Source organism: Lytechinus variegatus, chromosome 14 (assembly GCF_018143015.1).
Source record: "Lytechinus variegatus isolate NC3 chromosome 14, Lvar_3.0, whole genome shotgun sequence".
Taxonomy (NCBI): Eukaryota; Metazoa; Echinodermata; class Echinoidea; order Temnopleuroida; family Toxopneustidae; genus Lytechinus; species Lytechinus variegatus.
The window spans coordinates 29192187-29211836 of NC_054753.1; the positions used below are offsets into that span (position 1 = coordinate 29192187).

The 19650-nt window shown below is 36.6% G+C and overlaps 1 protein-coding gene across 1 annotated transcript; it reads left to right on the plus strand.

Moving 5' to 3' along the window:
• Window positions 1-2724: 2724 nt before the first annotated feature.
• On the plus strand, window positions 2725-18621 carry LOC121427426 (prohibitin-2-like). The gene is made up of 7 exons (XM_041623817.1): window positions 2725-2964; window positions 10557-10718; window positions 11762-11946; window positions 13275-13365; window positions 14340-14482; window positions 15651-15728; window positions 16950-18621. Exons 1-7 carry the CDS (start codon window positions 2838-2840, stop codon window positions 17046-17048), a joined length of 885 nt encoding a protein of 294 aa, XP_041479751.1. The 5' UTR covers window positions 2725-2837; the 3' UTR covers window positions 17049-18621.
• The last annotated feature ends 1029 nt before the right edge of the window (window positions 18622-19650 follow it).

Genomic DNA, 19650 nt, shown 5'->3' on the forward strand with positions numbered 1-19650 from the left:
TTCACCCTGAAGAAAAGTTTGTTGTAAAAATAGCAGAAAAAATAATAAAAAATATTGGTGAAGGTTTGAGGAAAATCCGTTAAAGATTAAGAAAGTTATTAGAATTCAAAGTTTTGGATTTGTGACGTCATATGCGAGCAGCATTCCTACATAGCGAATGGTAAAAAATCAATGAATTTCAAATTTTGTACGGTTCCTGATAACTTTATTTTGTTTTCTATTTATGATCGGGTGTGAAATGATTTGTCTATTGATATAAAAAAGGCACAGTAAAAACCATTTTCAATTTTCTGAGAAAATGACATTTCATATATTTTTTACCATTCGCTTTGTAGGAATGCTGCTCGCATATGACGTCACAAATTCAAAACTTTGAATTCTAATAACTTTCTTAATCATTGACCGATTTTCCTCAAACCTTCACCAATATTTTTTATTATTTTTTCTGCTATTTTTACAACAAACTTTTCTTCAGGGTGAACTTCCCCTTTAAAAGGACATTGTGCAAATTTTTCGTAGAAAAATATGACACTGATGGATTTCCATAAAGTTACGATTATTCGGATCAATGTAACTCTTTGTACAACAGGGCCCAGTCTTGCAAGTAGTTGCGATTGATCCAATTGATTGTAACTCTTCGGAAATCCATCAGTGTCATAATTTTTTCTTTGGAGATTTGTTTGATGTGCTTTGAATACAAAAAAGAATTGCCAAGAAAACAGATTATGTATGAATATACATTATTTCTAGTAATTATTTTGAACAAACATGTATTTAAGATGGTGACGTTGCTGGCTTTCCATAGTCGTGATTGATCAGATCAATCACAAATCTTTGTAAGATGGGCTCCAGGGAGCATTTCAAAATTTTTGTCTGACAAGTTGTCAGATCTGACAACTTTCCTTGATTTTGTTTGGCTGTGAGGCATTATTACCATGGTAACTGTCGGATAAAACAGGACTTGTCGGATAAAACGACCGACAAGGCCTTTCATGAATGCTTCCCAGAATGCTTATCCAAGGCCCAAAGTCCATCTCAAGAAGACCAGCGTGGCTGTCAGCAACATCTTCTTTTGATCAAATAGTTGCTCTAGGGAGATAATATTTGCTAAACGAGGTTTGACAGTCTACATGCACCTTCTGATAATGATGAATGATTTGATGGTGATTCTGATATCAGATGATGATGGAAGACACCAATGTTTCTTCCAGGCAGAAATATCCAAAGATAATGAAAGCAAGTTTACCATGTCTTGATTATTGAAGCAAATTTTCACTCACAGCTGATTTTATTTTTTTTATCTTGGTATTTGTACAGACCTTTCCATTTAAACAAAACTAGACTTTACCGTATAGGCACAAACCAGAAAAGTGATTGTTTTGAGAGATGTCCATCTATCACTAATATGTACTTTTCCACTTTCACAAGCCAAAGTGACAAGAGTATTCCTCCCTGAATATAAACTTGAATGTTATTCTCTTGTAGATTTCCCCAGTAAGTATGAAGAAAATTTCATTGTAGACCTAGCTGTTGAACTTATTAAAGAAGTTGTTTCATTGGGTATTTCAAACAATATTTAACGAGATTGCAATGTGTATGTTAGAGGATATGCAAAGAAACAAATGTTTTATTAAATTGTTACATGTATGTGTATGTGAAATACATTGGGAAGATTGTAGCTTGGATTTTGTATATTTCTAATTTTCATGCATTAAATGCAGTACACGTCATGTTGCAAATCTCCTTGTGTGTTTGATTTCTAAGCAACTAGTTATACTGGGAAAGAGGCGAGAAAGGCAAGGATTGCAAGAGTGAAATATTTTAAAAGAGAAATAGAGAGGGGAGTCTAAAGAGGAGAGGGGGGGGGGCAGAGACAGAATGAGAGAGATAAAGGAGAAAGGGAGAGATAGAGGCAGAGAGGGAGAGAGGTAGAATTGAAGTACAAGGAGTGTGCAGAGGGAAGGAAGGGGGGGGGGGGGTGGGACGGAATATAGAAAAATCTCTGATGAGAGAAAGGAAGATGTTCATATAAACTTTCTGATATGAGTTATATTTATTTATTTTTTACAGCTATTTGCTTTTTAAAATTATCCTAGCAATTCTATTATCAAATTGACTAGTTGTTCCAAACAAAAACACAAGTCTGAAACTGATTGATAAGTAGGCTCAATAATGCCCGAGTCTGTACTGACTGCAGACCCAACAAAACTATATAGTTTGTTATTTCAAAAATTAAAAAGTGAAAACTAATATTATGAAAGCTTATTATTTCCAATGTCTTATCGGCTGTCTGGGGTCAGTTTCGACAGCAGGCATGAAGCGATCAAACATATTAAATGAGAAGAGTAACTCCCGGTAGGTTCCATGTCTAGGCCGATGCAATGATGAAAAAGAAGGGGGTATGATGAAATACAAAAATAAAGAAGTATACAGCCAATCTCTGTAACAGTCTATTGTGTAATACCAATTTCTAATTTTGGGGTGAATGAATTATTGATAACAGATAACCATAAAATCAAAGCTACATTTATAAGAATTGGTAAAATATAGAAATTAGATTTACGTGTTTTCTTTTCGCTAGTACCGTATTGTACTTTTTGTATGTGTTTGAAATTAATTTCTTTCTTACAGATCGAAAAAAGTTTACAAGTAAAGACTACCTACCAGGTTGCGCATGCGTGAAGTAATATGTGCGGTTACATGACTATGGAATAAAGCCATGTGTGTGTTATGCCAGTAATATCGTAACACAACACAAAACATAGCGGGTGGGACAATATTACCGAATTACAGCGACTAGCACAGTGCACTATTGGCGTCACCGAAGGTCTGCAAAGATGGCACAGAAAATTGGAGATTTGCTTGGAAGATTAGCTAAAGGACCCTCAGGACTTGGAAAAGGAGTTCAATTCCTCATTGGGGCAGGAGCATTAGGTTATGGAGTGAAAGAATCAATTTACACAGGTGAATCGACGATGCACGATTTTTATTCTCAATTTTTTTTAATCAGGCCTGGCTTACTTATTTACTAGGGCCTCTGGCCAGTCTGGGGCCTGTTTCTCAACACCTGCACCTGGACAAGTTAGTCATATCTTTATCCACCAACCACGGAGTTAGTTCCAATCTTACTAAACCCGTTTCTCGAAAGGCTTCCGGCCAAATCGTGGTTTTGGGAACCACTCGTCATGCTCGTAGATTTGTGTACGAGCACTTGTGTACAAAGTGAATGGAGGTGGAAATAAGGAACCGTGCGTGTGACTGAATAAAGCGCTGCTGTATGAAGTGAACGGTGGTTCCCAATATCACGATAATGCCAGGCTTCCTAACTAAAATACCTTATTATCGATATTATCGGTAAAAAGAGCCGACAAGACGTAGCCTTTGTCACAAAATAGCATAGTTTTCAAAAAGAAAAATTATAACAAAATTGCAAATATTGTGATGAATTGGTAATTTCATCTTTTAAGAATAATAGCACAGGTATGTTATGCACCATACATACTTAGACCATGAAGACTTGAGCATTCAATTGCTGAGAAAATGGAATTATGAATATGCCTAATTGATCTCGTGACTAAAAAATCACATGTGGACGTTGAGATGGGTAACCCCGGGATATCCAAATTTAGGCCTAATAGTTTACAAAAGTAAAACCATAACGGTTTTCGTTGTAAAATGATAATTATATGGTCTTTTATGATTCCAAACATCAAAATATAGTTTAACAATTTTCTTTTAAATCTAAGATACTGAAACTTACTATTTGAAAAATTCCATGCATAAATTACTAGAGATAGAATTTATCAAAATGTTAATAGGGGTCTGAAAACGACAAATACGAGTCCATTTATGGATGGCCTGACGTGGTAGAATCTTTATCAAATAAATTATTTTATGAATGGTTTTGTGGAGTATTACCAACAGTTTTTGTAGATTCTTTGTATTACAATGATCATAGAATGCATTATCCAACCTATTTTTTGATGTAATTTCAACATCTTTGATTGATTACGTAAGATTATCATTTTCACATTTCTAGGCACTTTTGCATGTCATAGTCTACCCACGTGATGCCACTACGTCATTAAGATAGAAGTTGTGACAGGTTCGGAGGTGTCATAAATATTTAGTGAGGTTGTTGTACCCGATCTTGGTAAAGAGGGCTTCGTGAAACGGTTAGCGGACAAGTAGCTCACTATCTCCGATTTAGTCAAGAAGTTAGACTTATGACGGTGTTGAGAAACGGGCCCCAGGTCTCGGACTCTAACGTTTATAGATTTGACTTGTTTCAAGTCATTAGTCAACATTCTTTCAATATATATGCTGAGTGACCAGATTTTACAAAATGAAATAGGGCCAACGGCGCAATCGATAAAGCACGATGCACACGTGGATCAACTGAGTCATAGAGAGATTAGAATTTAGAGAGCTCGAGAGGAAAGAAAAAAATGAAGGGGAAAAATAAAGAAATATTAATTTAAAGAAAAGAAAGTTACTAGATCTAGGTAGGATAAAAGAAAGATGAAAGAAAGGAGAAAAAGATTTCTGTCATTCTTTGAAATGAATAGAAAAAGAAAGGAATGGAAGATCAAGATGAATGAATGTGTGAAAGAAAAAAAAAGAGAAAAGGACATGAGCAGTAGAGGTGCATGGCTAGTTGTTGCCCCGGGGACCCTGACACGTCTTCAGACAGTGTCGGGGTCCTGAGTGCCTCCATGTACTCTCACCGGAGTACAAAACTTCGCGATGTTTGGCATTAGAAAACCGGTGATAATAATGAATTAAAAATCTAACGATTAATATCAATCTTACCTAAACAAAGTGTTCCTAAATCAGCTTACATTTGAAAGAAGAATAATGTATACAATTCTAAGAAATCCTTCAAAAGAGCGTCAATTTTCAGGCGCGGATCCAGGAGGGGGCCGAGCCGGCCCCCCCCCCCCCTATTTTTTGACAACCTGCAGAAAAAAGTGTACTCTTTACCTTGATAGAAACTACGAAAAACAGAAAGAAAGGTAAGAAAGAGGTATTTTACCCATGATGGGTAATTTACAGCCTCGTAACGACCGGCCCGACCCCGAAGGATACCCCAAAAAAGGTGACGGGAAGAATTGGAAAATATACTTTATATAAAAATTTTCGCTCGCGCTCGCATTGCCTGTGTAATGAATCCCATTCAAGAGGGTTAAATGACACTAATATATAACCAATATATATACAATATATCCAGTTCTGATATCAATTTGCACACATTTTTTTAGCTCGCACAACCTTTCATTATTTTGTTTGATTTACACAAATTGTTAATGTGTATCAAAATGTTCAGCTCGCGCTGCGCGCTCGCATTGTTTGATTTGTGAGAAACCTATGCTCTTTGGAAATTCTTACCAAAATTTGTCAAAATGCTCCTTTATCATGTCAGTATATCAAAAAATTAAGCTCATGCTTCGTGCTCGCATTAAATTGTTTGAGACACACAGCTTGTTTATTTAAATAAAAACACGCTTAGACTGTTCATTTTTTTTCAGGTCAAAATATCAGAAATTTTGAACTCGCGCTTCGCACTCCTATTATTTAATTGGTGATACTTGTATCCTCTTCATTAATCACTAAATACAGTCCTAATTGAGTCACTTTTCACGCTACTATATGATAAAATTTCGGCTCGCGCTTCGCGCTCGCATTGTTTAGTCGGATACTTATCTTTGTTCATGATTATAAAAAATGCTCTGAATCTTCAGTTCTAAGGACATAAAATATCAAAGATTTTTAGCTCGCGCTTCGCGCTCGCATTATATATTAAGACCACATGAGATACCTTATATTGTTGTTTATAGCAATAAATACTAACACATACTTAAAACTTCAGTCTTTAGTTAGGACTACCCCCTGAAAAACCAACAAAAAAAAAGGCCAGATAGTAGCGGCCAATCAAAAAAATGTTGATCAAAATAGTTTTCGGCCCCCCCCTATTGGCGAAAGCTGGATCCGCCCCTGATTTTCGGACTTTTGTTCCAATCGCGAGATCGCCATGTTTGAAGAACGTGAAAATAGTATCTGCGCATGCGCATATGAATACTTATAAGATGACGTCTCTGCCTTTACAACACAGTTTAATGAATATGCATGTAAGTCAAAACTTTCGGCAAGTCGCCTCGATTCAATTAAATCGTGATTTAGGCATGTAATTCAGTACCATTTTTTTTTTTCATTTTAATTTGAAAAAAAAATCTATATTAATGAAAAAAAATAATTTATTTCATATATACAGTGTATTTCTATTTTGTTACATTCTTTCTTTTTTTTTATTTGGTCATTTGTTATATTTCTTTCTCCTTTTCATTTTTTTATGCTTTGTTTATGGGAAAGGGGGGGGGGTGAAGCATGACTGTTCTCTTGGTGTGTGTTTTATATACTGAACAAAATAAAATTTACGAATAGCATGATTGTGTTTTATAATTATATTAAGAGATTTCTAGATCATGTAGAAACTTTTGGTCTGTATTATGATTATTCCCTTCGTGATTATGAGATATTAAAGGGGAATGAAACCTTTGGAACAAATAGGCTTGTGTAGAAACAGAAAAATCACAGAATAAGAATAAAGAAAGTTTGAGAAAAATCGGACAAATAGTGAGAAAGTTATGAGCATTTCAATATTGCAATCACTAATGCTATGGAGATCCTCACATTGGCAATGCGACAAGGATGTGTGATGTCACTGATGAACAACTTTCCCTTTGGTGGACTATAAAATACCCTCAAAATGTCTCTTTTTGCTTTTTCTTATGATGATAAAAACTCTTTATCCATGATGTATTCTTAAAAAATATGTATTACATGCCCTCATGTAGAAAGAACACATGATTTATGGATAGATGTGAAAAAAGAGGCAATTCAAGTGAAATATATACTAAAGTAATGGGGAGAGTTGTTCACAAGTGACATCACACATCTTTGTCGCATTGCCAATTTGCTATCTCCATAGCATTAGTGATCGCAATATTCAAATGCTCATAACTTTTTCATTATTTGTCCGATTTTTCTCAAACTTTCGTTGATCTGTTTCTTTGATTTTTCTTTTTTCACACAAGCTATCTTGTTCCAATGGTTTCATTCTCCTTTAAAGAAATATTTACAGATTCTAATTTTACATTTAGAATAACCATTTTACGATTTTCTTAAATATGAATCCTGATTTCATTGATGTTATTCATCTTTTTCACTTGTTATAGCAATTAGGAAGGAATGAATATGATTTTAAACGAAAGGACATACTTAAAAAAACAACTTTGCCTCCTATTACAATAAATATCAAGATATTGTAAAGAATAATTAATTATGATAAAAAAAAATTCTGCCGCTTTGATAATCTCTAATCACCATGGCAGTAGCATAGGTTTTATTTTAATCACCCCCCCCCCCTTCTAAAGAAAATAGAAAATTGATACGAAACGACCTCCAATTTTATGTTGAAGACCTTTTTTTGCTTGTCAAATTCACATTAACATCGAACTCACTCTGGAACCTCAAAAAACGAAAAGTTCTCTCCTACCCCCGTGTCGATCGGCCATTTTTGTTATGAATTGTAACAATATGGCCGATCGAAACGGGGGTAGAAGGAGAGAACTTTTCGTTTTTTGAGGTTCCAGTCTGTGCCCAGATGTCAGGAAAACTGCCACTCGTTAGACCTTCATCCATATAATCATGGTAAGTGCATAATGTCTGTTTTCACAATTTATCTTGCTAGATATTTTGACCATAATCTACCCTTGTCCCGTGAGTATGGGTAAATACATGGTGAGCTACTGGGCGCCGGCCCGCTATGCGGGCCGGCGCTCCCTGGGTTATAAGGTCAGAAGCCCATTTGTTTTGTATGTGGATGACAACAAAAATCCTTATCAAAACAAAAGTAGATGGTGAAAAAAGGGTAATTTTCATGAGGAATCTGCTCATCACATTTTTATTTGCCAGCAAACTAATCCTTTTGCAGCAAATGTTAACAAAGGAAACTGTTCTCCCAAACTGGATCTGGAGACTGTCTCTGAAATTGGTCTTTGGATATCCAAATTATTTACAAGTCTCATGATATTGGAGACAATCTCTCTTATCGGAGACAGTCTCCCATATTGGCCGTGCTCCTTTACTGATGAAGAAAAAAGAAAGTAGGCCTAAGAAAAAAAAGGAGGAAGAAACAAAGAATGAAGTAAAGAAATCATTAACTTCATTCTTTGAAAGAAACAAAGAAAAACAGGAAAGGAGCCAAAGGAAGGGAAAGAAAGAATGAGGGAAAAGAATTGAAGGGAAAAAAGCATGAGTGAAGGGAAGAGAATGAAATAAAAAAAAATGGAAGGAGAGAAAGAATGAAAAGAAAAAGGAGTGGAAGTGAGAAGGAAGCAAAGAAAAGTTTAAGAAAAGAAAGAATGAAGGAAATAAAAAAAGGAAATTCAAAGAAGAAGGAAAGAAAGACAAATGAACATAGAGAATAGAGAAATGATCAAGATAAAAAGCTAGCCGCTAGGATAGATTGAAATTGAAGCTAGATGGAACAAAATAGGCAAGCAGGAAGGATAGAAGGGTGAAGAAAAAAATAAGGATACAAAAGAAAGAAAAATAAAAGAAAGAGGAAAAAAGTTCAAACTTCAAGCAAACCCCAAAAAATATATTTTGAAAATTGTTATAAAACTAAAATGTTTTAGAGATGAATAAAATTTCAAAGTGTAGCATTGTCAAACTTAATAATAAGATGAAACATCACGGCATCACACACACAGTCATCTCTCATCCCATTACAAGTTTGCACTGATCACAACAAGACTCAAAATGAAAGCTGAAACAACTCGATCTGAAAACTCAATAACTTGCTCCTCAAATTAAATCACCAAATCAGTAATCTGATTAGAATCCATAATGTAATTATCAAAATCTCCCGCCAACTTTGTGATTATTTTGGTGGAAAACTGTTTATCATGTGAGATTGTGTGTACCATTGAGAATCTGCTCCAATCCTACATGTACATGTATGTAGTAGCCTTCCACACACAGGCAGAAGGCCAGTGCAGGAAACGTGCATGCAGCATAGATTCCTAAGTTTGATTTTTCAGTCTTGTGCATATCATCTACACCCGGCTGTAGTGTAGACTGACATGACTGAAATATCTGCTGTTTGGGAGGAGTTTTCTTATTAAAGGACAAGTCCATCCCAACAAAAACTTGATTTAAATAAAAAGAGAAAAATTTAACAAGCATAACACTGAAAATTTCATCAAAATCGGATGTAAAATAAGAAAGTTATGGCATTTTAAAGTTTCGCTTATTTTCAACAAAATAGTTATATGAAGGAGCCAGTTACATCCAAATGAGAGAGTTGATGACATCACTCACTCACTATTTCTTTTGTATTTTATTATATGAAATATTGTTATTTTCTTGTCATTGTCATGTGAAATGAAGTTTCATTCCTCCCTGAACACGTGGAATTCCATTATTTTAACATTTTGTGCTTCAGGCAAGGACGTCCTAATTGTCAAATTCGTAAAAATTGAAATATATAATTCAAACAATAAAAAACAAAAGAAATAGTGAGTGAGTGACATCATCGACTCTCTCATTTGGATGTAACTGGCTCGTTCATATAACTATTTTGTTGAAAATAAGCGAAACTTTGAAATGTCATAACTTTCGTATTTTACATCCGATTTTGATGAAATTTTCAGCATTGTGCTTGTCTGATTTTTCTCTATTGATTCAAATCAATATTTTTCTGAGGTAGACTTGACCTTTAACATTTTCTGATTTTTTTCAGTCCTCCAAGTCCAACATGACATAGACGGAAGACTCCCATAGGTTTGCTTGACACTTAACTACAGCATCTATCGGGTAAAGGGTTCGCTGCCTCACCCTCTGCGATTTCTCTTTAAAAATCTTGCTGTCAATGCCTGGGGTCATGTGGGCTGGTAGAAAAAAAAAACGCTGGAATAAAAATTTAATATTTTATTCAAATTTACGAACAATCAGCTCACAAGTTTCTCGAAATATGTGATGTAAAATCAAAACTTTTTATTCCAGAGAGCTGATGTCAGGTTCATTGAGCATTTTCAAGCTCTAGATCTACAGATTAATGTAGAATAGATGTAGCGATACACGCACCAGCCAATCATGTTCGTGTATCATGGCATGATGTCTACCACCGCCACTGCAATGCACTTAAGTCTAGATCTATGAAGGGAGAGGATGCCAAGATGTCAAAGTCTCAGCAGAGCATATCCTGACCAAAATAGACTGATCTTTTCCTATATTGTGCCCAGATGCAGCCCAGACAGCCATGCCTGAGTGAGACTGAGAGGTGCTGGGTCAAAAATTTGAATTGTCTGAAAGAAAAAAAAGATACCGCATTAAAAGAGGACAGTTTTTTTTCTTACTTCCCCACCCCCCCCCCCATGGGACACAGATGGCAATTATGGGATTGAGAGTTTTGGTTTTATAATTTTATTGACCTGAAAATAACCATAATTTGAATCGACTCTGATATTTATATATTTGTTTGTATTCTGTAGTGGATGGTGGTCACAGATCAGTGATATTCAGCAGGATTGGGGGTGTACAGGATAGAGTATACGCTGAAGGGCTTCATTTGAGAATTCCATGGTTCCAATGGCCAGTTATCTATGACATCAGAGCTAAGCCAAGGAGGATATCATCACCCACCGGAAGCAAAGGTAAGACCTCCTAATCGTCGCCTTCCTGCACAAGGCATTAACAGACTTGCCAATCAGTACGTTTTTGGTGTATTTAGTAAGTTTTTGCAACGTACTAAATACTAACGTACTAAATAACGTACGGCAGTACGTTTATTAAAAAAAATCATCTCTATATGTCTCTAATTCATTACACAAATATGGTTATTAGATCAATGTAATTTCAGGTAACTTGTTTTTTTTTTCAATCATTTTGTTAAAACCAGGGTGAGAAATACACATGTTTCAATGTTGTTTTTTTTTTTTTCATCTGCAAGAGCAGTGTGCATTTTAGCTTAGTTGCATGCAGCTTGAGCGCCGCGATTAGCATGCGTGCCACGCATTTTATTTTTATAGATTTTTGGGGAAATTTTTTTTTTTCACAATACAGTTTTTCATTCCCAGAGGTTGGCAGGTCTGCATTAAGCAGCGCGCACTGCGGGTTGCCTTCCTGCGAAAGGGCCGTTGGTTGGCGCAGATTGCACGTCGCCTTCCTGCGATAGGGCCATTGGTTGGCGCAGACTGCACGTCGCCTTTCGCTCAAAGGCTGTTAGCGTAATCTTCACTGCACGATAACGGCCTTTCCGCTGGAAGGTGACGTGACAAAATCAGTTATCCTGTCACATTCTAAGGTGTTGATTCTTGTTTTACAAAATATCTGTTTGTTCGAGTCTGAAACAGATACCTAATGCCATTTAGGCGAGAAGATGGTATTGAGTCCATTTTATGAAAAAATCATCAAATGTATCAATACATCAAACATTTCTCTGAAGATGTTCAGAGACTTTGTATCTTCGATATCGTTAGATTTTTGTGTTTATTATTATTATTTTCTTGGTTGTAGTGAGGGGGGGCTGGATGTTTGATACAGACAAATTTGTGAGCCTCACCAATCATATATCTCATGCAGTTGATTTTGATTCTATGCTATCTCACCTAATATAGATATGTTTTTTAAATCTGTTAATCATTCTCCTACTAAAAGAAATACATGTACTGTTGTCCTTGTTTTCATAATCATTCAGATCTGCAGATGGTCAACATCACGCTCCGAGTTCTCTTCAGACCAGTCGCCTCTCAACTTCCCAAGATCCTTCAGCAACTAGGTACAGATTACGACGAGAGGGTCCTACCTTCAATCTGTAATGAAGTGCTCAAGGGCGTCGTAGCAAAGTTCAATGCGTCGCAGCTGATCACGCAACGTCAACAGGTATGCTTTTGTTCTCACCATCTCAGGGCCCCGTTGCATAAAAGTTACTATCATGGTAACTTTGCCATCTAATGGTTAGTACCATGGAAACGCTGATCAGCAGCCAATCATAATCAAGGATTCAATGCAAGTTGCAATTGCATGGCAAAGTTACCATAATGGTAACTTTTATGCAAGGGGGCCCTGATACTTCATCATTGTTTCCTAATCCATTTTATGATTTACAATGACTTATCATAGATGGGCTTTTCTAGGATACGTTCAGAGTGTTTTTGTACATATCACAACAAAGTTTGACACCAGTTGGAACCCCACATGTCTCTTGTGGTGAAGAGAGGGGTTGGGGTGGTAATTGAATAATAGAATTCATTCCAAATTAGATACAGTCACTAATGATTGCCATTCAGCAGTAGTTTCTCATTTAGTAGAGTAGCAGTCTTGTGGACAGTTCAATTGAATGCATGTTCCTCGGACAAGGCATTTTATTCCTCACTAAGAGGTAATTTCACATCTAGATTTAATTGTAACTTCTGTTGCACTTAAATTCCAGACTTGCACATTATAATAACACATTGCACTGGACAAATCGTCATCAAAGGACGCACTCAACTGCTTACTCATCAATGAGATTGTGTGTATAAATATCACATGCGCGTCAACACTAAACATCCTTCAGTCACACTTCATAAATCTTTGTAAAACACCCCAGGTCTTGTAGGGGGGAAATATATATATAGCCGATGGTCCCCTGATGCATAACTGCATAATAAATAAGATATCCTTGGTGTTACTCAACCTTGGATGGTCCCCTGATGGTCCCCTGATGCATAACTGCATAATAAATAAGATATCCTTGGTGTTACTCAACCTTGGATGGTCCCCTGATGGTCCCCTGATGCATAACTGCATAATAAATAAGATATCCTTGGTGTTACTCAACCTTGGATGGTCCCCTGATGGTCCCCTGATGCATAACTGCATAATAAATAAGATATCCTTGATGTTAATCAACCTTGGATAATTAATTTCAAAATTAAAGAATAGAAAGGGGATTAAATTAGTCCTTAGAATGCCTCTCTGCCCTTTGAGCTTTTAGAGTGTTTAAAACTGAAGTCATTTCCCCCAAACCAATGAATTTTTGTACATTTTTGGTAAAAATGCCAATTGTACGAGGCATTGAAACTTGCGGAATGTGCAAGTACTGTTCGTTAAAAAGAGAGGACTGGTGATGCTACACTGTATTGGCGGAGTTGGTGATCCTCGCACTGACTGGGTCATAGTGTAGGTTATTTTAATGTCTTACTTATGTTTACTTTATTTCATATAAGGTGAGTTTGTTGATCAGGAAGCAGCTAGTTGACAGAGCCAGTGATTTTGGTATCATCCTTGATGACGTTTCCATCACAGAACTCAGCTTTGGTAAGATCAATTTAAAGTCTTGAAAATTAACACAAATACAAAGCAATAGCTACTACAAAACTGTAAAAGCAGAGACATGTTTTTTTTATGATAGAAATGTACATTAATTTCTTTCAGTGCACAGATCACGTATCAGATTTAGAATATACGGTGGCATTGTGTTCATTAACATATTTTTTTAATATCTTTTGATGCATTTAATATTACTTTAGACATGGATTTTCATGGCATCTCTATTGCTTTGTATCATACCTATATTGCATTGTGGAACTCATATTTTAACAAAGTTAAAAAAGCACAAACACAAATGCCAGTGATTGTAGCATTTTTAATAGGGGATTGAACAGAATTCAATAAAATGTCCACCCATGTGTTTGTTTGAGGTTAAAATATATGATTCATAAGATAAATATGTAATTTTCTGAGAAGTCATTATAATACACTTGGGCCCATATTCTGAAGTCAGGTTTAAATTAGACCATGTTCTAAAATTATAGGAAGCCAAAAGTGTAAAAAAGTGTAAAAAAGTGTAAAAAATTTTGTGTGATTCTTATGTTTACTGTGCTCTTTCTACATTTATCAATGGTGAAGACAATCATCTATTTATACTTCCTAGACAATTATGAATGACTTGAGAGCCAAATGAGCTGAAATATGATACCTCTACTGTTAGTGATTTATGTAACAATTTGCTATCCATACTTAAACCACAACTTTAAACCTGAGTTTAAGTTAAACCCGACTTCAGAATACGGGCCATCGTGGTCCTACTGCATGACGTTTTTTTTCCAAGCAATGATAGTACGTAGTCTCTGTGATCTCTACTAACTTTGACTTCATGATTTTGCAAAAATGGGTGTACTTGCATATACGTACTAGGGCTACAGTGAATTGATCACAATTAACCTGAATACATGAAATTATTGTTTGGGATAATCTTAACAAGCACCTTCATTCCTTCACTGTATCTGTAGGTGCTGACTATACGGCAGCGGTCGAGTCCAAGCAGGTCGCCCAGCAGGAAGCTCAGAGGGCCATGTTCCTCGTAGAGAGAGCCATTCAAGAAAGACAACAGAAGGTTGTACAAGCAGAAGGAGAAGCGGAAGCTGCTAAGATGATATCCTTTTGCACCAGACTGTAGATGATGATGATGAGGATAGTGAAGATGATGATGATGGTGATGATGATGATGATAGTGACATTGGTAATGGCGATGATGGTTGATGATTGAGATGGGGAAGATGATTATAATGACAATGATGAGGATGATGATGATGGTGATGACGGCGATGATGATGACGAGTCAAATGATGATCATCCCCAAGAAGTGACGCCAGTTCCCAAGCTCCCAGAGAGTCCCTACTGGTAATCCCCCGAGAAACCAGAGTATGCCTTGTGGGGAACCGTCTGTAATCTTGATGATTGACCCTACCTTGGTGCCCCTGGCCGTCCCTAATGGGTTGCCGGGCACCAGGGTTCCTCCATGGTCTTTCATTGTAAACCCAGACGGACAGGACACCATCTGATGTCGGGTGTGAGCTGCCGCTGCTAGAGTACCAGCAGTGTCCTGTAGCTCCATCTGCGGATGGCACAGAGTGGGTGGGATTACCAAAGGTAGGATAGAGAAAATACCAAAAGTTGGACAATGAGTATTCCAAGAAAGTCTTGGGATATCCAGTTTCTTGTTAGACGCTCAAGTTTTCAGGTGACATTTCTAGAAAAGATCTTGCTACGTGACAGGGAGTGGAGTTGGACAATGGGTCTCCCAGGGAAGACCTGGGACATCCATTTAGATGCCACTTCTCTCTTTGACACTAGTAAGCATTGTTTTGACAGTAAGGGAATGAAGACTATGGGTTTGGAAACCAGTAGGAACTTTCCTGGAATCCTTGGCTGGCTCTGTGATCACAAACATCTTTGGTAATCTGATGACTCAAGTTTTGTTTGTACTATTCATCTCTTTTGTACAAGTTTTCCAATTTCAATGTCGGTTGGCTCAATTACTTTTTACTGGGAATCCTGAAATTAGGATAAATGGATTAGAAAGTTGGAAAGAAATGTGTACTTACTATTTACTTCCACTTTCTTGTGACTGAAATTATAGATATGCAATTTTTATCTTTGATGAGTCTGGTGGCATTGTGATGCTCAGATTCTATGACAAATTTACTGTCAGTCAATCAAATTGCATAACGGTGAAATGCAATGTGTTACTGATGTTTGTGAAATGCGGTCCAGTATTCTTACTATTTATTGTATTCCTTGACTATTTCCTTGTGCTGTACTTGGGAGAGGCAGTCTCACAAAACCCTGGCTACCTTCAACTGAGGAAGATCCGGGCATCACAGAGCATTGCCAGAACGGTGAGTTTGATTTTCTTTTTATTTATTTATTTTGTCATTTTATTAGTGGATATCTAAAAAAAATGTACAATAGACCAGAATTTTCAGTTTCATGGGGAGAAATTTCTCATGTCTCTTCCAACAAAAGGATAGCCACTTAAGCTTCTAGCTGATCCTCTCGTGTGTTCGTGAACTATGTGCAACCTTGTTGAGCGACTGCATGGTATTGAAATGTAATTTTTTTGGCGCAAAAATAGGCACCCCCGGCGTAGTTTTACGCAGTTCACGACTAGTTCACAACAGGGTTGTGCATAAGCTTCACGCATAGTTCTCAATTGATTTGCGCAAAATTGTGAGTGCAGACCACATGCGCAGTGTAAGTCATCCTAATCAACGAGGGTGTCAACACCAGAACGTTGGAATATTTAAATTTGTGCTAGATACGTCACAGAATAGAGTGTCAAGAATATTTGCTGAAAACACGTCGGGACAGTGCGTTAACCCTATGCACGAACAATGCGCAAACATGTCATGAAGGTGTCAGGACAATGCGTGAACTGATATAGCCAAGTCGTGCCATAAAGCGTCCCGCACTGGCATGCATCAACGCGGGACAATGTGGGCACCACAATGCGTGCAGTCGTCAACCAGGCAACAGACACTGCCCGAGATTAAATCCATGAGACAGGCCCACCTTCCCATTTTCAGTCAGTCAGTGGTCCAAAGGTTGGTTGTGTCCCTGTTGAAGGGGATGGACAGATTTCACCTCGATCTCTTGGCAATCGCCCCTCCCCCTTACCTCTCACTTGCCCGATTCAGTGCATTCTTGACCCAACCCTTGTACACAACTCTTCAACTTGCTTCCAAACCTTTGATGATCCCCTCCACTTCAGATCAAACCACCCACCTCAACCTCAAAAGCCTAAACACATCTACAATCGCTCATCATCAGAAGTCTGCAGGCACTGATTGTAACATTGATCAACAAGTGTGTCTCCACACAAAGACTAGCTCATGCAAAATTTGCAAGAGGGCCTTCAGTATACAAGGCATGAGTAGGCTGCACATTCAGACCCTTAACTCGAGTGAAGGGTTTGCACAGCAGAATACCACATCAGTGCGTGCCCATGCCAGCATGCCCCAGCTTCCTTTGCCACTTTAATCAATTATCTGGAATAAATAATAATTGAATTCATAATAACATTTTAATTGGTTCTCTTTGTCTCCCTCTTTCTTTCTCAGATTGCCAACTCTCAGAATCGTGTGTACCTCAATGCCGGCAGTCTTATGCTCAATCTAACGGAAAAAGACTTTGCCATCAGTGCACTAGATAAGAAGTGATTCTATTCAGTTTAATTCTATATAAATATATTTTGATGGTCTCTATGCCATTTGCTCTAGCAATGTTTGCTCCAACAGTAAATCTTCGCTTAAACTCAACTGAGAACTTAATCATACCCCCAATCCTTATCTCATTATTCTGAATTAAAAAAAAAAACTCTCACCCAACTGTTAATAGTAATATTGGGGGGTATGTTGTTTGACAAAGCATCAATTCATTCTTAATTGTCAGTGTGCACATGATTTTTTACATGCCATCTCGTTAATAGGCAGTAGAGCACAGCTCTCATGCATCAATCTTAAGTGTGATTAAGACCTAAATCTTTGTGAAACTGCTACCCTTCCCTGTTGTCTTCCGAGACATTTAGACAGGTTGCACGAGCAAATGGTAGTTCACCATCAATTGAGATGTTCATATTCACAATGTGTATTGTGTATTGATTTTGATATAAACTCTTGTATTGCTTCATGATGTTATTAATTATACCAATTATAAAATCCATCCATACCCAATTTAAATTCCCCATTCTTTACATTATCTGAAAGCCCGGACAAAGGATTCGGGCCTGTGAGTGTGGGCCCACCTTTAGCACTGTGACATGAAAGCATGCAATCAATTATGAAAATATCTTGCTGTAAATCAATGTCAGTTTTGTAAAAGTTACAATATACTACATCCCATGTGTTAAGTGTTACGTTGCAATTCCTTATCTGTTAAGTTCGATAATAAAACTAAGGCATTAATTTTTCCCTTTAAAAATAAGGTGATTGGGGGGAGGGGGTTTGGACATGTGCAAAAAAATCAACTTCATAGAACTTTCAACGTACTGTAATGTGCTAAAACTATCAGATTTTTCAATCAGGCTCTTACCCTTTGCCTACTTGAATGAGGATGGGGATCAAATCAAAGCCTGAAAATAATTTCAGTTGTGAAACGAGGCCCAGACTTTCAACTTGTTATGATGTACCGAACGGGAAGCACACTTTCACTAATCATGTATTCATTATACTGTGAAAAATCTGTATCGGATAATACAGATGACAAATCAAAATTTTTTTAACAAAAAAGTATTTGATTTGGTGCATAACATTACACATTTTCTGAAAGACAGTGAGTTTTCTGATTGTGTGTAAAGTTTGTATGATTTTTTTTTACTTTAGATAAGCATTTTGTGTTTAATACATCATAAACAAAATTCTTTGAGTTTCTCAATCATTTATTAAATGATTACCCTAATATTGCACAAGCTTTTCAAATGTTTTGAAAGGATTTATAATTTTTGATAGGAATTTATGATTGGTTTCATTTTATAGAACATAGTGATTTTAATGGAATAGTATTTTCATTGAAACATACTGAACGCCTACCATTTTCAGATATCTTGAAAGGTAACAACTCCTCTCAAGATTGTGAATTATTGACCAAAATACGGATAAGGTTGTTTTGTTCTTTCAATGCATTCTGATGTGTATGGTCATTGTATAGCAATCGGACCATGGGGTTTGACTATAAATAACATGATAATGTGAGTGTTTGAGATCTTCTTGACAAATACATACTATTATGACCTAATTATCAAGAGTAACTTTGTTTTTGTTATGTTCATCATTTCTTTCGAGTCCATACTGGAGTAGACCCAGTAATCTGTGCATTAGATATTACCCCCATCCCCTCCCCCTTCCTGAAATAAACTACTAGTTGTTGCCTCGATGATTATAGTTTCTGTCAGGCTTTCCAGCTAACTGTTTTAAATTGAAAGGGGTCTAAGAGTATGTTGGTTACAGATATTCAGAAGTAATGAAAATTATGATGCATTTAATTGGTAACTTAGATCTCGAAGGAGGGGGGGGGGGGGGTTGTGTCATCCACCCACAAGTGTTACATACCATTAAAGTCCATCCCTGTTAGGCCCAAGTTTATATTTTTGTCTGACAAAATTCTCCCCTTGTTATAATTATATTCAAAGTGGAAAGTAGGATATCTTTCAGTGTTTGGGTTGCAATGTCAGACCTGCCTCTCTAATAATGTTCACTTGTGTGATAGTAATACGGTAATAAAAACACATGGCGAACAATTTTGATATGCTCATGATTTGAATCCAGTTTATTGATATTCTGAATGAACCCATTTTCGTTCATGTAATCAATGACAGAATAAGGACTAATTTATACCACATTGACACACCAGACGTTGGAAGAAAAGTAGGTTAAAATAAACAGGATAAATCTAAATTCCTGTGCTTAATAGAAGAATTAACATGTCCTACTTGTAAAGTTAATATGCACTAATTTCTACTCTTGTATGGTAATGCAAATCCCACCAAACTTATTCAATTCGATTCCAGTTCAATGCATTTCAAAACATTTCTCCAACTCATCTTTATTTTTCAATTTACATTATGTTGCACAAACTAATTTAAAATTAATTTGGTTTCTTTTTACCTCACATGTGGAATCCTTAGCTCACATGCATTTTAACTGTTAAAATGACTGAAGTGAAATTATTTCCTTCTACATAAAAAACTATTCTTTCATTATAATGTTAAAGCTCCCCTCTTAAAATAATGTTCTCTTTTAGAATGGCCCCTACAACAAAACCACT